The 19,657-nt window shown below is 35.0% G+C and overlaps 1 protein-coding gene across 4 annotated transcripts in view; it reads right to left on the minus strand.

Moving 5' to 3' along the window:
* The window catches only part of FAM126A (family with sequence similarity 126 member A), a 111,740-nt gene that overhangs the window by 49,330 nt on the left and 42,753 nt on the right, over window positions 1-19,657 (minus strand). For all 4 annotated transcript variants that reach the window (XM_017956854.2, XM_003896214.3, XM_009203250.2 and 1 more), the window contains exons 8-10: window positions 12,065-12,181; window positions 8,941-9,028; window positions 7,965-8,124 (exon numbers count right to left, since the gene is read on the minus strand). In XM_017956854.2, the coding sequence (XP_017812343.1) occupies window positions 7,965-8,124; window positions 8,941-9,028; window positions 12,065-12,181 (365 nt within the window). The remainder of the gene's footprint in view (window positions 1-7,964; window positions 8,125-8,940; window positions 9,029-12,064; window positions 12,182-19,657) is intronic.

Below are 19,657 nucleotides of genomic sequence, written 5' to 3' on the forward strand. Positions count from 1 at the left end.
AGCCATTGACAGCTACATGGAAAAACTATTTGCATACTGTCATACTTTACTAGCCTTTTTTATCAATAGAAGTCACATTCGCGTAACACAAAATACTGATCATAAAGTGTATCCTGAGTCAGAAAGAACAGCACTGTGGCAATGCTCAACCTGAGCCAGCATTTACAAGGCAGATTAGAGGAAAGCAAAGCTATCACAGAAACACAGGATGGGACCCCACCGCAGTTAAAGGGCTGTACTCTGAGCAAGGACAAAAACAAAGACTCAGATGTCAAAATCTGAGCTCTGAAGCAGTAAGCAGACTGTCTAGGTAAGAAAAGAGCAGCCTGGGGCATGCAGAAAAACAGTCTGGAACAGGACAATTTATTTAGACACACCAGTTAGGAGCTATTAGCAGTCTCCATAAGTGAAAAACAGTCAGATCTTTAGCTTTGGTTGTATACATGGTAAATGACAGAATTCTCCTTATTGAGGTGGATTCAATTACTCTCAGTAACTCCTTTTGTCATCTTTATTGAGTCTCAAGTTTTTAAAAAAAATCCAATAGAGAATTGCAACATAAAGCTGCTGCAGGACCAGGTGAATCCTTTATGATTATTACAGATCCTCATGACCACACAGCACAGACCAAAAACAGGTCAGCAACACCTATTACAAAACTACCTATAAAAGCTTATTTCTTCCTTGGTGTGCAATGTGCAGCAAATGCTCATAAAAAGGTGGAGAAAGGAGGAGTGCTCAATAAACAATCATAATAAATAATAACTTTCTCAACTACTGCAAGATTTATGTAAGTCCCCCTTAGTAAAAATGTAGAATACAGTAATTCATGAACAAGTTTTTTTGCCTCATAAGACCATTAATTCTGTCACTGGCTGGAAAATTTTTCAACTTCATTTTACCTGGAAATAAAATGAGATTTTTTTGTTTTCTTCAAAAATAGTCTAAGTCAGGATTCTGCACACAGTCGTTCTTTCCTCTCTCAAACTTAATATCCACATGTGTCAAACATATCAACATATTTCAGCTCTTTGGTTAACATGTCTTTTTTCCTTGAGTAATCTAGTATTTCCTAATATTTTATTTTGTCCTCCAAGGAAGTTCCATATCAAAAATGCCAGTTAAAATTCACAAAATTTTTGGTAAGAAATAAATGCTTTTTGTTCAAATGTTTTATCTTCTATATTGGGAAAGAAAATCTGTTCCTCAAATAGCATTTTACAATCTGAAAGTAATGGAGCTTCTCAAAATGATACTAAAAGCATTTTCATTTTTAAAAATAAAACTGCCAGATAATTTTTTATTTCCTAAATTTCCTTAATAAATATAGACAACCTTTCAAATAAAAACATACACATTAAAAATGTTTAATTGCCGATGTGAAAATTACTCCAATAGACAATTCTTTAAAGTTTACTACTTTGGGGTTTAAAATTATTACCATTTCTTTGTTTTTCAAAATTCTTCTGTAACTGTTAGCAATTTTATTTCTCCTCAACTGAAGACTTTTCTCATAGTTGTAAAATCAGATTTACAAAATAGATGTTCCACTTCAAGATTTATTACCGTTTACCTTTTGTAGTATCTAGAAAGACAACCTTAAATGCTTAAAAATATTTATAAATAAGTATTATTTATATTTACTAAAATACATCCATTATAATTTTTCAGATTTGTTCAACAATTAGTACTTCTTTGCTTTATCAATGTTATTATACAGTAGAAATTTATTAACATTTTCTAAATCAATAACCAGTTTTAATGTTTTCCAATATGAACTGCAATCTTTGTTTCTTTTCTTTTTTCATCTAAGAAGCTAGTACTAAACCACTGAATGAGCAAATTATGAAACAAATCACTTTCTCGTTTTTTTAAATAATATCTCTTTGACCTCTGTTATAATCATTTAACTTTATTTAAATATGATGGCATCCATTAAAGAGAAGCAATTATTTTAAATGCTGAAAAATGCAATAAAACTGCTTTAACAACATGAAACTAGACTTTCTTTTTATTTCAACTACATAAACTTCATTTAGTCTGATTTTTCACATAAACACTGCATATAATTAAATATTCTAAAATTCTCACAGTACTTATTTTGCATTATTAAGTTAGAAGACTTAAAAATATATACAGTTGCTATTTTTAATTCTTTTTTACTACTTAAAATTTTGTACTCTTGGATCCCCTAAATGAAAATAATTCAATGCATTGTTATTAAAATAAACCATTTAACATATGCCAGGACCAAAAGTAGGGAAACATTCAAAGTATCTAGTTTATAAACATTCCTTTTATTACTGATACCTACTAGTTGCAAACAGTTATAACTGTACATAAATAAGAAACATAAATTTGGTCTATGTAACTTCTATTTTTATGTTAACTTGGGATTGAAACAATAACATTTTTAAAATCCTTACTGTAACAGTGACATACACATTAGATAATAAAGTTAGAGTACTGTACTCCAATACCACAGAACACACAAAAAATCTTTAAAGTAATTGTTACTATTACATAACATGTGTACTTTTGTGTTTGATGCTATACTCAAACTAAACAAGTTTAACTCAAGTTGAGAAAATCCAAATTACAAATTTCAAAAACTTAGAATTTTGGGAAAGTACTAAAGAATCACAGGACAATTTGAATAGCAAACTAGCTAATAAAAACTTATTAAAAATATACTTATTGTGTAGCTAGTAAAACAAATGAAACTGTTCTTAATTAATAATCTACCTTTATGTAGTGCTTTAAAGTATACCAAATGTTTTCACTTGTCTCATTATCTCACAAAGGCGCAAGTGGGAAGAATGATGGGCAGCAATAAAAAAAATCGAGATTTCACTGGATAAGCCTTTTGATAGTTGGCAAAAATTATAAGCACTCATTATTTGTAACTATAACTTAATTAGGGAACTTTTAGAGAACAAATGACTGGTATTACAATAACTATTTTGAAAGAAAGGAGGAAATCTCTTACATTGTTCCAAGAATAGGTAATTTCTTAAAAAGTGGAAGAAGAATGAGTAATCATGGTAGTAGTTAGCTGTGGTGAACAGAGAGAAAATAGCAATTAGATTTGCTCTAGAAAAGGAGGAAGGAGGCCGGGCGCGGTAGCTCAAGCCTGTAATCCCAGCACTTTCGGAGGCCGAGACGGGCGGATCACAAGGTCAGGAGATCGAGACCATTCTGGCTAACACGGTGAAACCCCGTCTCTACTAAAAATACATAAAACTAGCCGGGCGAGGTGGCGGGCGCCTGTAGTCCCAGCTACTTGGGAGGCTGAGGCAGGAGAATGGCGTAAACCCGGGAGGCGGAGCTTGCAGTGAGCTGAGATCCGACCACTGCATTCCAGCCTGGGGGACAGAGCCAGACTCTCTCTCAAAAAAAAAAAAAAAAAAAGAAGAGGAGGAAGGAATGGAAAAACGCAAGGAAATAAACAAGTATAAACTGTACACTAGAATACTGGAGTGGAATACTGGAGTGAAAAGAGAACTTTTCAGGGACTTAAGAAAAGGAGCTTTTTAAAATAGCTGAAATGGTAGATGATAAAGGTATCTTTGGAAACAACATTTAAGAATGACTATAGAATTAAAGCATAATTATAAAGAAATACTTTCTATTTTCCTTTAACTTTTTTATTTTTTAAAGGAAATATTTAAGCAAAATTGAATTTTAATTATTAACTTGAAAAATTAATGAATTATTTTACTAAATTTTATCTCATTTTTCTTACTGGAATTTTCATTTTGACTTTTATTATGGTCATAATCTATTCAGTCTTCTCTAAACTCATTGAATGCTTTTTAAAGTTTATTTTATTATTATCTTTCTCCAACTGTGTTTTACTTTCAAATTATGACTTCTAGATAGCCCTCAATTTGTAGGTGACTTGAAAATCAGTTTGAAAAAAATACACCTTTGCCTTGAATTATTCGCCATCTGTAGACTAAATTAAATACAATATGCATAAAAGAATAAGCAATACGTAAAGCTTTTAATTCTGAAATTATGTTCCTTAGAAGTCAAAAGCAGCAATTCTACATTGTAATTTTATTTCCCAAACATATTTATTGACATAAAATGATAAAGTCATTAGAATTTTCTCAAAGATTTAAACACAAAGTTTAAAAAATTTGAAAAACACATTAAGTTAAGCCATGTCCATACAATGGTTTAACTTAAACTGAAAAGTGGGGCAAATCAAGCAAACACACCATTAGTTGTCAAACAGATCTCTCCAAAATAATACCTCAGTTGAAACCAATCTTTCTTTAAAAATCATCCTATTTAGTTGACATGAGGATGCACTGTCTGCTCAAAACTTAAATTACAGGTCCTTACAAATGTACCACTCTGGTGCGGGATGTTGATATACTGGGGGAGGCTATGAATGTGGGGTCATGAGGTATTTAAGAACTCTCTTATTTTCCACTCAGTTTGGCTGTTAACCTAAAACTGCTCTAAAAAATAAAGTTAACTAAAAAAATAAAAATAAAAAACAGAGCCAAGCAAATAACAGGACTGGTCAAAATGCAATTCTAGAAACCTGGGTTGACAACAACAACAAAACCATGGCCAAGGATGCATATTCTGAAATGTGTAGAAATGTTAAGGATAAAGTAATTTTTAAACTTCCATTATAATACTTTCCATTAAAATATGTTGTGAATAATTCTTAACCTTAAGAAAAAAATGGTAGATCTATGAAGCATTAGAGAATCCTAAAATACATTCTAGAATAGCTTTAAAATATTTTAAAATGTAAATAATTAAAACTTTTCAAAATTCATTTTAAAAACACTACAGTGTGAGACTGGGCTGTAAAGAAAATGGAAAGATTCTTCTGTTACTGATAATAAAGGAGAATAAATGTCCACTAATTGCTCTAATTTAATGTATTTGCTGGCTGTGTAATAATTTTTGGGAACTCATATATGCAAACACACCAGTACATTCACATGGCTTAATTACGTATATTCTTTCATGGTAAAGGGAGATGGAAAAGAAAAAAAAGCAAAAAGCAAAGTTTTACTTGGCTCTTTCCATGAGAAAACCTCATTCACTCCTTTCCCTCATCTATCCAGAAAAGATAGAAAGAGAAGAAATTAGGAGAAATGCAATAATAAATAAAGACAAATAAGTAAAAGAAAAAGGGAAGAGCTCCAACAGAAAAAAGAAAAAAAGGGCCAATTGCTTTCTGCTTTCCAAAAACTAGGAAAACAAAGAAAGAGGCAAGGAGAAAGAGAAAAAAAAAGAATATTTCTTAAAGTTCATGGTTCTTGTCCCTTCTCCTTTCCCAACCCTCATGACCACTGGCTTAGGGTGGGATATTCTTTGTTTCTACTGTATGATAGATACAGGTGAGGGTTTGGGAAGAAATTCGTCCTACTGTGAGAGTTGGTGTGGTGAGAGAATAGTAGGGATATGAGTGGGTAGAATGGGAAACACATTTAGAGTTCCATTAAATATAGAAACTCTAAATGTATTTTCACACAGCCATGAACTGAACTTACATTCTATAGTCCTATGTTTCAGAAACATTATGAGATAAAAAGGCTGCTGTGGCTCACCCTGGGATCTACAAGCCCTTTAATATCGTTTCTAAAGAAATGTATAAACAAATTTTGTTTTGATTTATATATAAATATCAACAATAGAATTTATATATTAATACAATTAAATTTAAAAATCTATAATTTGAGAAATTTGTAATTTATATATAAACAAAATTAAATTTAATAATCTATTTATAATTTGAGAATTGTCTATATATCTAAGAAGTACAGCAAAGGTATCTACTTTCCCCACAGGAAGCCAGTGCCTGTTAGAGAGCCTAGAAGTAGGAAGCAGGACCATGAGGATGGAAAATAGAAACCTTTTAAATTCAGCCGAACACAGTAACTTTACTGCTCTAAAAGGGAAAGCCAAGACTACCCTAAAAAAGGAGAAGACTGCAACCTACCTGTAGAGGCAAATAAGAAGGACTTAGGAGTATTTTAGAGTCCACTGGATAAAAGAAATTCACACCAAAGAAGAGTGATGAACAAGGCTAAGTTGTATTCTGTATCTGTTCCACACATGTGACTTACTTTTTATAGTTCGTTCACTTCTATATTCTCATCTGTGATTTTATTGTTATAATAAACAGGAGTTTCCCAAGTGTTAGAATTGTGAAGGGGGACAGGTGATAAGAATACTACTTTAACGAAGGTAAAATCCTAAGACAGAGTGCTAACCCCTCAAGTGGCAGCCAAAATGGAATCTGGAAGATATGTAAGAATCTGCTAGATACAATACATCCAAGCAGTCTTTTCTCTTGTTTTGTAATTTTTTTCCTATAAAACATTTCTGGGAAATGGCTTCCATTTTATTGCAGGGTACAAACCTCCTTGTTTAAATGTATGCCTGGACATGCACACGTACTCTCTCTCATACACACGCACATGCACAAATACAAGGGAGCATCAATATTTCACATTTTTAACTGCAGGACCTGCATTTCTCTCCCTAATTCCCAATATGTCTACCTAAATAGCAAGAAGGAAAGTGGAAAAGAAATTAAAATTCATTCTTGTGCTTCCTGTAGCAGTAGCTCGGGAGCACTTATAGCCACAGTAACCACTATGATCTGCTTCCTTGCCTCCATGCCTGTTTTCACACATTAATGCCAAAACAGAAAAACCAATCTCAGGGTAAACCATATCTAATTAGATGACTTTCTACCTGTAATCTAGACCCATTCAGTAGCATAATTTTCACTGAGGAAGCTGAAGTATGTTTAGACTGTATGTTTTAAATGGTGGCATAATGTGCCTTGCTATTGGCAGACATCACCACCTCTTTTATGCTTTCCTATGGAACTTTCAAGAATTGCCACACTTTAAAAACACCAAAAATGATCACTAGGTAAGCTGGATAATCATTATTCTTTTCTGACATACAATCACCTAGATTCTTTAAGTGAAAACAATGGCAACTGTTCTCATCATCAACTTTCTAGTTTACCATAAATAGCTCCATTCTTCTCCTCCTTTCCCATTTTCTCTATAGAAACCACAACACAACCGGAACTAAATATACCAAAAGGAACTACTATTTTCACCTCAGTTTACAGGAAGAAGAAAACAGAGAATGGATTTTGTTTTACTTCTAATATAGATGTTTGCTTAGGGTAAAGAAGTAGCTTTGTGCTTCCCACCATGGTTACCTTCTGAGGAAGGTGATAATTTCCTTCTTAGACTGGTTGTTGACACTACAATAACGTCTAGATAGGAGGGAAGTTATAAAAAGAATACGAAATTAAATAAAGAATAATAAATTAAAAGACAAGGGAGGGAAATGGGAAAGCATTGAAAAAGCCATAATGAATGAAACTGACTTCCAGTAAAATTTTAAAATAATAAAATGAAGCAGACAAGAAGGGATATATATATACACACACACACATACACAGAATCTTGGAAGAAAATTAACTTCAAGAAAATACAAATAACTAGTGTTGCATCAATACTATGGCATTCTTTACCAGAAAGTCCAGACAAAGTGTTTAAAGTCCCTATTAGTTGTTCTACTTCAATATGTAAATTCACTTGCTTAAGAGTTAATTGAGAAATCAGAAATATTAATTAAGGAATATTTGCAAATACTTTTGAATACAAGCCCAAAATGTATGAGTAATTTTAAAATGCATTTTCCTTATTGTCCTACTGAAATAACAATTTAAAAATGAATACGATTTTTAAATAAATTTTCATTCATATGTGTAACATAAGGGGCTCCATTTTTCTTATTGCCTATTGCTCCTAGATAATAAATTAGGAGTTAAGGGCAACTCCACAGCTCTTTCTTCCAGACTACTATTTACTGAAGTTAGAAGTTATAGCACCATAAGTACAGCGAAAAATGTAAAGAAATCAACAATGGTTTGACTTGAAGAGTTACGTATTTCTTACCATGTCTTTTCCACCTATGACCCCTTATTGACATGCTGGTTACTGCATTTCTTGATATTCTAGAGGAAGTTGGTGTGATTTCAACTTGAATACACCTTGTACCTTCCTTATTAGATTTCATGGGACCATGAGGCAATGAAGCCTTTATTGCATTAGCAACCTAAGAAGAAAAAATATAGTTTAAGATCAACATGAGCAGATGTATTACCTTACCCTTAGATAAAACATGATGCTAAACAGGCTTATACAAAGATGCTCTTCCCAAGCATTTTAAAAGATGATACAGAAATCCTCTAAGATAAGAATAGGGGCTCAGGGGGAAATCCATGGTTTAAAAAATATGTAAATGATAAAGTTAAAAATTTCAAAATATTCAATTAGATTTCCAAATGCCTAATGTTGATTAATAAATGCAGCTAAAGTATGTTAAGGAGAACAATTCTTATAAGTTAAAAAGGCTGTTAGGTGTCTAGGAAGTCGGTCTAATAAAAATTTTTATTTTGGCCGGGTGCAGTGGCTCACACCTGTAATGCCAGCACTTTGGGAGGCCAAGGCAGGCTGATCACCTGAGGTCGGGAGTTTAAGATCAGCCTGACCAACATGAATAAATCCCGTCTCAACTAAAAATACAAAAAATTAGCTGGGCATGGTGGCGTGTGCCTGTAATCTCAGCTACTTGGGAAGCTGAGGCAGGAAAATTGCTTGAACCTGGGAGGTGGAGGATGTGGTGAGCCGAGATCATGCCATTGCACTCCAGCCTGGGCAACAAGAGCAAAATTCTGTCTCAAAGAAAATTTTTTTAAAAATTTATTTGTTACTTTTCTAAGTTATAAAACTTCCATGTATATATAACAAGAGCATGAATACACTGAGTATTAATGACATATTAATGAACTATGAATGGCTCTCTCAATTTATAGTTCTAAATTGAGAAATCTTAAATTATAAAATTTACATAAATAAGTCAGGCACCTACCAGCAATGGCTCTGGATATAATTCTAGCTGGGCTCTGTATATAATATCATCCAGTGCTTTTTGAGCGAGATCCCATTCTCCATTATAACTATAAAATTAGATGAATTAAACAAAGAAATTATAATTATTTTTAACTGAACAGAATACAATGAGAAATTATCTTTACTGAAGAAAATAAAAGATCATATTAGCACATTGCTTAACATTCTACTCCTCTTAAAAATGTATTTTTAAATCTTTGAATTCCTTCGAATTGCATCTAAATGCCTATTAATAGCAAAGAAAATTTTATAGATCTACATTTCTTCTCTAAAGAACATGACTATTTATAGAACAGAAATTAAAAAAGCTAAGGCAATTTCAAAGCATTTTATACTTTCAAAGCAAATCAGGGAATAATAAATTATATACCTTAGAATAATGTTCAGAACACTTTATGGCCAAATTACTCTGTAACTCCCACAGTTTTTAATGAGAATATACAACTAATGTGGCCTGAGTAGTTATTTCTTTGCATTTTGATAGTCACTTAGATGTGTATTTGCTACATGTTGCAAATAGCAGAGCAACATGAGGGAAAAAGTATGTGTGCATGTGTGTGTGAGTGTATGTGTGTGTGTGTGTGTGTATGCATAATTTTCAAAGATATGCCAAACCCTTCCTAAAAATCAGCTAAATTACAAAAATGAACAGAGATATAGTGGCTTGATCAACTGACAACAAAATAAAGAGGTATACACTACATTAAGAGTGCAAGCGAGGCCTAAAAACTGGCAAGAATATTACTCCCACCATAAAAACAAGATAAAGCCAGATAATCTATAAAATTATAAATTCTCATGAATCCATCAAAGAGCCGAGGTCACAGGGGCATCCACGTAGCCGGAACCCCAAGGAGAGATAGGTGCCTCTAAGGAGAGATGGGCCACAATACAAGCAGGTAAGAAACATTTAGCTAATCTTCTTAACAAATTCCTAGAAGCCAAATTGCTAAAAGGTACCTCATGGGCTAGCAGGAGAGTACAGGATCTCCAAAAGCACATACGAGTGGCAGCTTGTATCCACCACAGGCTCTTCTCCATAAATCTCCTTTAGGCACTCACAAGAAAAACTAGAAAAAGGACAGGTCAGAGAAAACTGCCCTTGATGGTATAGGCCTGAAGGAAAAGAGTAACCTCTCCGTGAGAAAAGTACAAAGACCCAGCCAGATGCCTTTATCACATGGAACAAAAATGTTAAAGCCTTTGGGGAAAGAGCAGCAAGTAGAGAGATAAGTAGAGGTATCATCACTGAAGAAGGGGCAGGACCACTGAGAAACTCCCATCCCTGAGATGCAGGGACATGGGATCAGCCTAAAACTGAGGCTGGACTAGGACAACAGAGAACATTACCTCCCCCACTTCCACGTGCTCCCCTCCAAGCCACCACCCCAACCACCATCAGGCTACTGCACACCCAGAACCAAGCAACAGAACTCTATTGCTGGAGGAAGGGGTGAGAACATGGAGAGAAATCTATCTGCAGTGGAGGCATACAGGGAATGCTGAAAGCTGAGGAAGGCTGAAAGCTGAGGAGGAAGCAGTATTAACAAAAACCCTCCAGCAATCCAGCTCTCCACCTAAGTACCAGGTAGCACTAGAGGAATTTGAAGTAGATGGTGCCCTGAGGGTAACCATAACAATAAAACCCAATCCTAGTTCACTTCTGCCTATAATAATTCCACTAGCAGCCTAGAAGAGGCATGCCCATTTCCTGTCATAAATAATATTTACCTCAGTCTCTACTGTCCTACCACTGAACAAAATCATGAACAATCAAAAATTACAAGGCACACAAAAACCAAAACAAACAAGACCAACTCTGTCAAGAGATAAAGCAAGCAGTAGAACTAAATTCATAGATGACCTAAATGTTGAAGTTATTTGGGAAATTTATTTAACTATGACTAATATACTAAAGGCTTTAGTGGAAAAGATGGACAACATGCATGAACAAATGAAGATTTCAGCAAAGAGATGGGAACTACAAGAAAGAGTCTAATGAAATGGTTAGAAATAAAACACAGTAACAAAGATGAAGAATGCCTTCAGTGGTCTCCTTTCTAGACTTGACCTAGTCAAGGAAAAAAATCAGTAAACATGAAGATATATCCAACAGAAACTACTCAAACTGAAACACAAAGAAAAAAGATAAAGTAGATCAGAGCATCCAAGAACCGTGGGACAATATTAATGGTCTAACACAGGGGTCAGAAAATTTTTCTTAATGGGCCAGACAACAAGTATTTTAGGCCTGTCGGCCATACAGTCTCAACTATTCAACTCTGCCATTGCAACACAAAAGCAGCCATAGACAATACATAAACAAACAAGCATGACTGTGTTGCAAAAACTTGACAAAAACAGGCATCAGGCCAGATTGGGCCCAGAGACGATAAATTCTGCCTTTACGAAGTTTATAAATTTTGCCTTCAAAAAGTTTATACTCTACCAGAGAAAATTAAAAGTATCAAGTAACTATAATGCAAAGTAAATGAGACATGTATAATAAGAGAATTATAAAGTAAAGGATAGGGTTCAAAGAAAAATACTAGTACCCAAGTCATTAGGTAAAACTGAGACTGAGCACCAATACTAGAAACTAATAGAAAGCTAATAATAAACTATTTCTAATCAAAGAGGCTCTGAAATGTTTTTTAAGAGCTAAAGTTTCTGGCAATGGGAAAAGATATTTCTTGAGGAAAAAAAGCTATTTGGAAATTATAGCAAAAAAAAAAATGAAGAAAGAGACTATGAATATATTTAAGTGTTACTAATTTTCATTCCATCCTTGAATTTAAGAAAGATGATAAAGTGTTTTAGTTGGTTAAAAATTCATCAGAACTTTAAAAGATATGTTTCAAACTAAGGTAATAGTTTTAAAGCATTAAAACTATTTAATAAAATAAAGAATTTGAATGAATATCTTCCTTAAATAAAACTATTTAAGATATTCATTCATATTCTTTCACAAAAAGTATGTAAATTACTTATCTATTGACATTATAATATAGTGACAATAGACTAACAGACTATAATTTTCCAAAGAAATTAAAGGTTTACTTTGCATATGATGAGATACTTACAAGGCAAAATAAATCCCTGTTAACATTTGCACCATGAATCCTGAAGAAACTGGTATCCTGCTACTTATACCTTTGTATTTTCTTACATGTTGTCGAGGATATCCACAAACACAGATTCTAGAAAAACCAAAATAAATGTATTTGTAAAATTGGTAAAAATTTAGGTAAGTTATTTTAACATTTATAAGCCAACAATGTACTAGGTACACTTTCATAACAAACCTAATATTTATGAAACAAAGAATCTTTCCAAACAGAACATTTGTCTGTAATATATTCCTGAGTAAGTTATACCAGGAAAAAACATATAAAGTTGAGGTATGTAGATACATAGAGTAAGTGAACCAGATTCACTCACTGGTTAGTTCAGTAATTTTGGTCAATCAATTATCAATGATTTTTGGGTACCACTAAACCTATTATATGAAACTTGGCACGGTCCAGGCTCAGTGGCTCACGCCTGTAATCTCAACACTTTGGGAGGCCAAGGCAGGTGGATCACCTAGGCCAGGAGTTTGAGACCAGCCTGGCCAATATGGTAAAACCCCATGTCTAGTAAAAATACAAAATATTAGCCGGGCGCGGTGGCATGTGCCTGTAGTACCAGCTACTAGGGAGGCTGAGGCAGCACAATCACTTGAACCTGGGAGGTGGAGGTTGCAATGAGCCAAGATCGAGCCACTGCACTCTAGCATGGGTGACAGAGTGAGATTCCACCTCAAAAAAAAAAAAAAAAAAAAGAAAGAAAGAGAAAAGAAACTTGGCACTGTCATAAATAGATGTGTGGTATGATCCACAATTGCTGATAAAGTTCTTGACACAAACTGTAGGATCCAAAAAAAAATCTATAAATTAGACTCAAACCTCATACAGTATACCATAATAAACTTCAGATAGATAACTCTTAATGTTTAAAAATCACAATGGACATAAAACATAGGCAAATAGATACATACTCTTTGCACGCTACCTAAACATGACACCAAAGGTAGAACCCTAAAGAAAGATCAATAGATTTTACCATTTTTTTTCAAGAAACTACCATAAACAAAATGACATGTAAATAAATATTTATATCATGGCACATGTATACCTATGTAACAAACCTGCACGTTCAGCACATGTATCCCAGAACTTAAAGTACAAAAAATTAAAAAATAAAAAAAGACATGGAAACTAAAAATAAAAAGCAAAGAAATATTTATTTATTATTATTATTAGTTTTTTAGAGTCAAGGTCTTGCTGTGTGCCTAGGCTGGAGTGTAGTGGCATGATCACGGCTCACTGCAGCCTTGATCTCCTGGGTTCCAGCAATCCTCCCATCTCAGCCTCCCGAGTATAGGTGCATGTCACCACACCTAGCTGCTTTAAAAAATATTTTTTTTGAGATGGGGTCTTGCTATGTTGTCAGGCTGGTCTTGAACTCCTGATCTCAAATGATCCTCCCATGTCAGCCTCCCAGTTGCTGAGATTACAAGTATCACACTCAGCTCCAGAAATATGTATTATAGTGAGGAATATTTAAGGAGTACCAAAGTTAAGGAGCATTTATTATAATGAAAAGGAAGCAACCTAAAAGTCCAACACAGGAGACCAATTATATAAATCATTCAGAGAATACTATAGAAATTAAACATAATGTTTTGAAAATCTATTTAAATGACAGGGAAAAAACTGTCCAAAACAACAGATGCAGCACAATACCATTTTGCAATAAACAAATAGGTGTATAGCGTGTGTCACTGCAAAAAGAACATTAAAAAGTCATAGTTATCTCTGATCTGTGGGATTATAGATCTGTTTTCTTCTTTATATTTACATGTATTTTTTGAACTTTCTGACCAACATGCACTGTTTTATTGTTTGTTTGTTTTTCGTTTTTGTTTTTGAGATGGAGTTTCCCTCTTGTTGCCCAGGCTGGAGTACAGTGACATGATCTTGGTTCACTGCCACCTCTGCCTACCAGGTTCAAGCAATTCTCCTGACTCAGCCTCCCAAGTATCTGGGACTACAGGCCTGCGCCACCATGCCCATCTGATTTTTTTTGTATTTAGTAGAGATGGGGTTTCACCATGTTGGTCAGCATGCACTGTTTCTAAAATAAACAGTACATTTTTATTTTTCATAAACAAATTTACTAGAAAATAAATGCTTTCACATAATATTCTATGCTTGATATAATATGAGCTTCACTTAATATAGTGCTAGCCAATAGATTGTAATTATTTACTTACTCTTCCCCTGCACTCACTACCTAGAACTTTTCTCTACTCTAACTAGAGTTAGAGTAACTAACTAAAGTTATTTTCTCTACTCAATGAATCTAAACCTTCACTTTAAAATGTCCGAGTATGCCACAGACCATTTCAAAAATATTCCCCAAGAATGTTATTAATTCAGACAACTTTAAAAGATCCACATAAATGCATTTAATATCAGAGGATCCCAGAACTTTTTAGAACCAAGAGTAAAAAGTAAGCAGGGAAATAGAAAAATTAGCTGCATGTGAAATAAAACAAACTCAAGTTTTGTTTGAATTTACAAAAATGTATGCCCAAACTAGAATAGAGACTCCTCTTACTCTTATTAACTAAAGAAGCAAACAAAAAATTTTACTTTCTTACACCTTACATTTTTATGCTAGGGATGGTTGTATGGTTGTAAATAATAGAGAACCAATGGATGAAAGAAATTTTTAATTAACTCATTTATTCATTCTGTAAATATTAATTAAAGACTGATATTGTGTCAGACCCTAGAGATACAGATGATGGATGTAGCTCCCACAGGGACTCACAATCTAATCATGGAGACTATGTAGTAAGCAAATATTTTCAATGAACATGTTCAAGAGCTGGTAAAGGAGAGAATGGTAAACTCAGGTGGAAGAAGTGGAGAGTCAGAGAGGACTTCTCAGAAAAGAGATTCCTTTGAATTGAGTCTTGAAGAAAAAGTGATATTTTTCCAAGTAGAAAACATAGGAAAGTTCAAAGGCAGAGGTGGGAAGAAACAGCATGACATTGAGGAGACTGTGGACATTTTAGCAGGATGGAGGGCTAGGACACTAGGAAATACTAGAGAAGCTCATCACATCATGTAGCCAGATCATAAGTATCTTATAACCTGCTAGGTTTTACCATGTAGACACTGGTAAGCAACTAAAGATTTTTTTGTTTTGTTTTGTTTTGTTTTAAGCAAAGGAGTACCAAAATCAGATTGGTCTTCTGATAACATCACTCTGGCTATATTGGAAGAGTTCACTGAAACTGGATGTGGGTGGGATGAGGATCCCAGTAGTGAGATGAAGGAGGACTGAAGACAAGACAAAATGGTGGGTAGAAGGAGGAAGGGTAGGTTTGCAGTCATATCTAGGAAGTATAAAGAAGGTAAGACCAAAGAAATAAGAAGAGTAGATAATTATTTCCACATTTAGTTTGAATAGCTGGCCACATGATGGTATCATTAACTGAGTTAGAACAAATAGGAATACGGGAATATACTGTTTCAGATATGTTGGTTTTTAGGTAGCGTGACATAGTATCAATTTTGCCTGCCATGCCACCATCCCTATCTGCCATGCCACCATCCCTATCTTCTATTAAAAGCACTGCCATCCCTCTTCCCTTTAGGAACTAGTCTTTCCCTATATAATCAAGAATAATCACATGATTATGGTGAGGCTGCTAATGAAACTATCTATTACAGAGGTCGCTACCTCCATATCTATTTTTAATAATACAAACATATAAGTCACACTCCCTTCCTTTCCCCCAGCAATTTTAGCTAGGAACGGCAGCCGCTCCACTAGAGACTACATTTTCTAGTTTTCCTTGCATTTAGATGTGATCATGTGACTAAGTTCTAGACAATGGTATATTAACCAAAGTGGTGAAACTTCTAGGTCACACCCCTTAAAAATCTTCTATGTCATACCCCTAAAAAGCAGCTACATGCCTTTGACTCCCTTTCTCCCTGCTTGCAGGATAGAAAGCAGATGTAATAGTGGTGATCTGAGACCATACCAACAAGAGAAATATCATAGGGAATGGCAGAATCCCAAGACAGAAGGAACTTGAACACACTGGAAACATGCAAGCAATCTACCTTTTAGACCACCTACCAGCTTGGACTTTCATGTGAGAGAGAAATAAATATCTACTTTATTTAAGTTATCATTGTTTGTCTGTGTTAATACAACCAAAGCAATATTTAACCTGATAGAGTACTCTTCCAATTATATTACTCAACATGGCCCCAAAGGGGTATGTAGAAGTCTCAGGCTGGCACACCCTTTGCTGGATGTTTTTAATACTGAAACTGGAAGAAGCTCTTTCTACTGAGGTCACTAAAAGTAGACAATGTAAGGGCCTGGCACAGTGGCTCACGCCTATAATCTTAGCACTTTTGGGAGGCCAAGGCGGATGGATCACAAGGTCAGGTGTTCAAGACCATCCTGGCCAACATGTCGAAACCCCATTTCTACTAAAAATACAAAAATTGGCCCAGCATGGTGGCATACACCTGTAATCCCAGCTACTCAGGAGGCTGAGGCAGGAGAATCGCTTGAACCCGGGAGGTGGAGGTTGCGTGAGCCACCGTCTGGCCATCCTGAGGCCAATTCCATGACTGCTCTTCCTAGGTTCAAATATCTGTTTTTTCATTTTGTTTTGTTTTGAGATGGAGTCTCACTCTGTTGTCCAGGCTGGAGGGCAGTGGCACAATGACCTCAGCTCACTGCCACCTCCACATCCCAGGTTCAAGCGCTTCTCCTGCCTCAGCCTCCATGTAGAAGGGATTACAGGCGCCCACCACTACATCTGGCTAATTTTTGTATTTTTAGTAGAGGCGGGGTTTTGCCATGTTGGCCAGGCTGGTCTCAAACTCCTGACCTCAAGTGATCCACCCTCCTTGGCCTCCCAAAGTTCTAGGATTACAGGGGGTGAGTCACTGCATCCAGCCCCTTTGGTATAATTTAGTTTGATGTAGATATCAGTTGGCTGCCACAGGAAGAGTCCTAAAATTTACAAGGTATCTATGGGACATGTTGACAGAGATAGTTCCTGGATTGAATATACAGGTTTAGGAATCAGGAAGGAAATAGTATAGGGTTCAGAACATAGATAAATTATTGTTGTTACTATACAACTTTTAAAAAATATTTGCACGGCTCTAGGATGGTCACTCATCTTTTAAATTTACTTTATGTAAGAATTACAGAGACAGTTCTCTCAAATACCAACACCACACGTGAAAGATATACAAAGGAAATAAAATTCCAGGTTCTCTCATTTTCTATACTAGCTACTTGTGAAGAAATAAGTGGTCATTTATTAGAGGCTGAAATTAAACATTTATTCAGAAATGCAAATGGTTAATGTTTTATAACTAAGAAAACTAAAACTGGTGATTTTATTTACCAATGAAAGATTTTTTAAAAGTAAAAACCCAATTATTTCCTTTAATCCTAACTCTACTTATCAAATTATAAATCTGAGCTGAAGAGCTCATCTATCATTCATTCATTCAACAGTTATTGAGGTTCTATCATATGCCAGGCACTTCTAAGCTCTTGTGATACAGCAGTGAACAAAACAAAGTTCCTGACCTCATGAAGTTTCTAGCAGTTGACAGGCTGTATCAAAAGAACAAACAAGGTAATTATAGTGTTATGAGTGCTACAAGGAAATAAACTAGGGCAGGAAAGTTCTACTTTGGGAATGATGGTCATGGAAAGCCTCTCCAACGAAGTACCATTTGAGCTGAGACCCAAAATAGTCTGGTCCTATCCCTCTGCATCATTAACTGGTAATGGCATCTCTTTTCTCTACTCCTTTATTTTGGTACTTAAGAATTCTCTGAATTAAGTTTTTTTCTGATCCCTATCTTCAAGGATATTGTTTGCCCATATACCCTTTAGTGAACTTAAATGCCAAACAAAACAAAGCAATAAAGCTATATGCCACATGAATTCCTGGTTCCTCTGTTCATCAGGGCTATGTCCTGAAGTTCTTTGATTTCCCTTCACAAATCCAAACATAAGGATATGTCCTTACAAAAGAGCAGCTGAGTGCCATAACAGCCATGTCTGTATTAAGTTTACTCTGCCAAATTCACAAGGCATGTGAAAATAAAATCCCTTCTGGAAGGTGTATTTGGTCAATATATTTCTTGGAGAAGTTCTTGGCATCAATTTGTAAGTGAGAAAAACTCTTGCTGTGATTCTCATTCTCTGGTGAGAGATATGTGTTTCATTCTTAGAATTAAAAAAAACTTTTGAGATTGTTAACATAGCCTCAGTTACAAACCATACAATGATTAGGAAGACCCATTCCAGTGAGTTTATTTATTCATGATAGACCAGAACCGAAAGTAGAAAAGAAAGGTTATTATTATCAGATATATGTATTTATATATAATATATAAATATATTATAAATAAATAATTATAATATTATATATAACATAACATTATTATCAGATGGATCTTCAGATCATCAGGCTAGTGAGTAGAAACTTGGCTGAAAAGGCGAAACAGGCCGGGTGTGGTGGTTCATGCCTGTAAACATTTTGGGAGTCTGAGGCCCGCGTATTGCCTGAGCTCAGGAGTTTGAGACCCGCCTGGGCAACATGGCGAAACCTCGTCTCTACTAAAAATACAAACAATTAGCTGGGCATGGTGGCATTTGCCTGTAGTCCCAGCTACTCAGGACACTGAGGCACAAGAATTGCTTGAGCCTGGGAAGTGGGGTTACAGTGAGCAGAGATTGTGCCGCTACACTCCAGCCTGGGCAACAGAGCAAGACCCCATCTCAAAAAAAGAGGGGCAGAGAGAAGTGGAGAGGAAAAGTCCAGGAGAATAGAAAAAGGGGAAAGGAGAAAAGAGAAAGTGGAAGAATTGCCTGATTAGTAACAAGCACTTTTCTGTCCTGCTTGTTCTGCTCTTTGAAATTAAGAGCTTAATAAAGTCTGCATCTCCTGTCATGTTTCTCAAGTGAAGATCACACACAAAAATCATGCTCACATGGTTGGAGGAAAGATTATTTTAGTTGGGTTGTGAAGGATGGGCAAAATTTAGATACTGGTAAAAACTAGTTTCCAAACAAAATAACAAGCAATTGAAAAATTTGCCATAGGTTCTTTCAACTAGAAATGACCTAATATCAGATATGCTCTAGAATTGTTGATACAGTCATAGCAAACAGGTGAGGAAAAAAAAAAAAGCAATGCCTTATATGCATCCATAGTGAATGTGTGTGCTCACTGATGGAGTACAATAATATGCCAGCTGTCATTTACTAGATGATAACAAAGTGGCTGATGCTGCATTAAGTGCTTTATATTTATATAAATTTTATTAGTCAGGAGTAAAATGGCTTACTCGTAACAAAGGTGCCCTTAATTGACAGAAAACAATCTATTCAGGTGGTCAGAAAAATTGACCTAGAAGTGAGGAGAGGCAGGGATTCATTACAGGTACACAGAAACAAATACACTGATCAGGAACTCACAGCTATCCATATCCAGGTTCGTCAGTTAGATGACTCACTAGCTAAACAAAATCAGAGCTGTCCCTTAGACAATGGGAGAGAATTCA

Source organism: Papio anubis, chromosome 4 (assembly GCF_008728515.1).
Source record: "Papio anubis isolate 15944 chromosome 4, Panubis1.0, whole genome shotgun sequence".
Taxonomy (NCBI): Eukaryota; Metazoa; Chordata; class Mammalia; order Primates; family Cercopithecidae; genus Papio; species Papio anubis.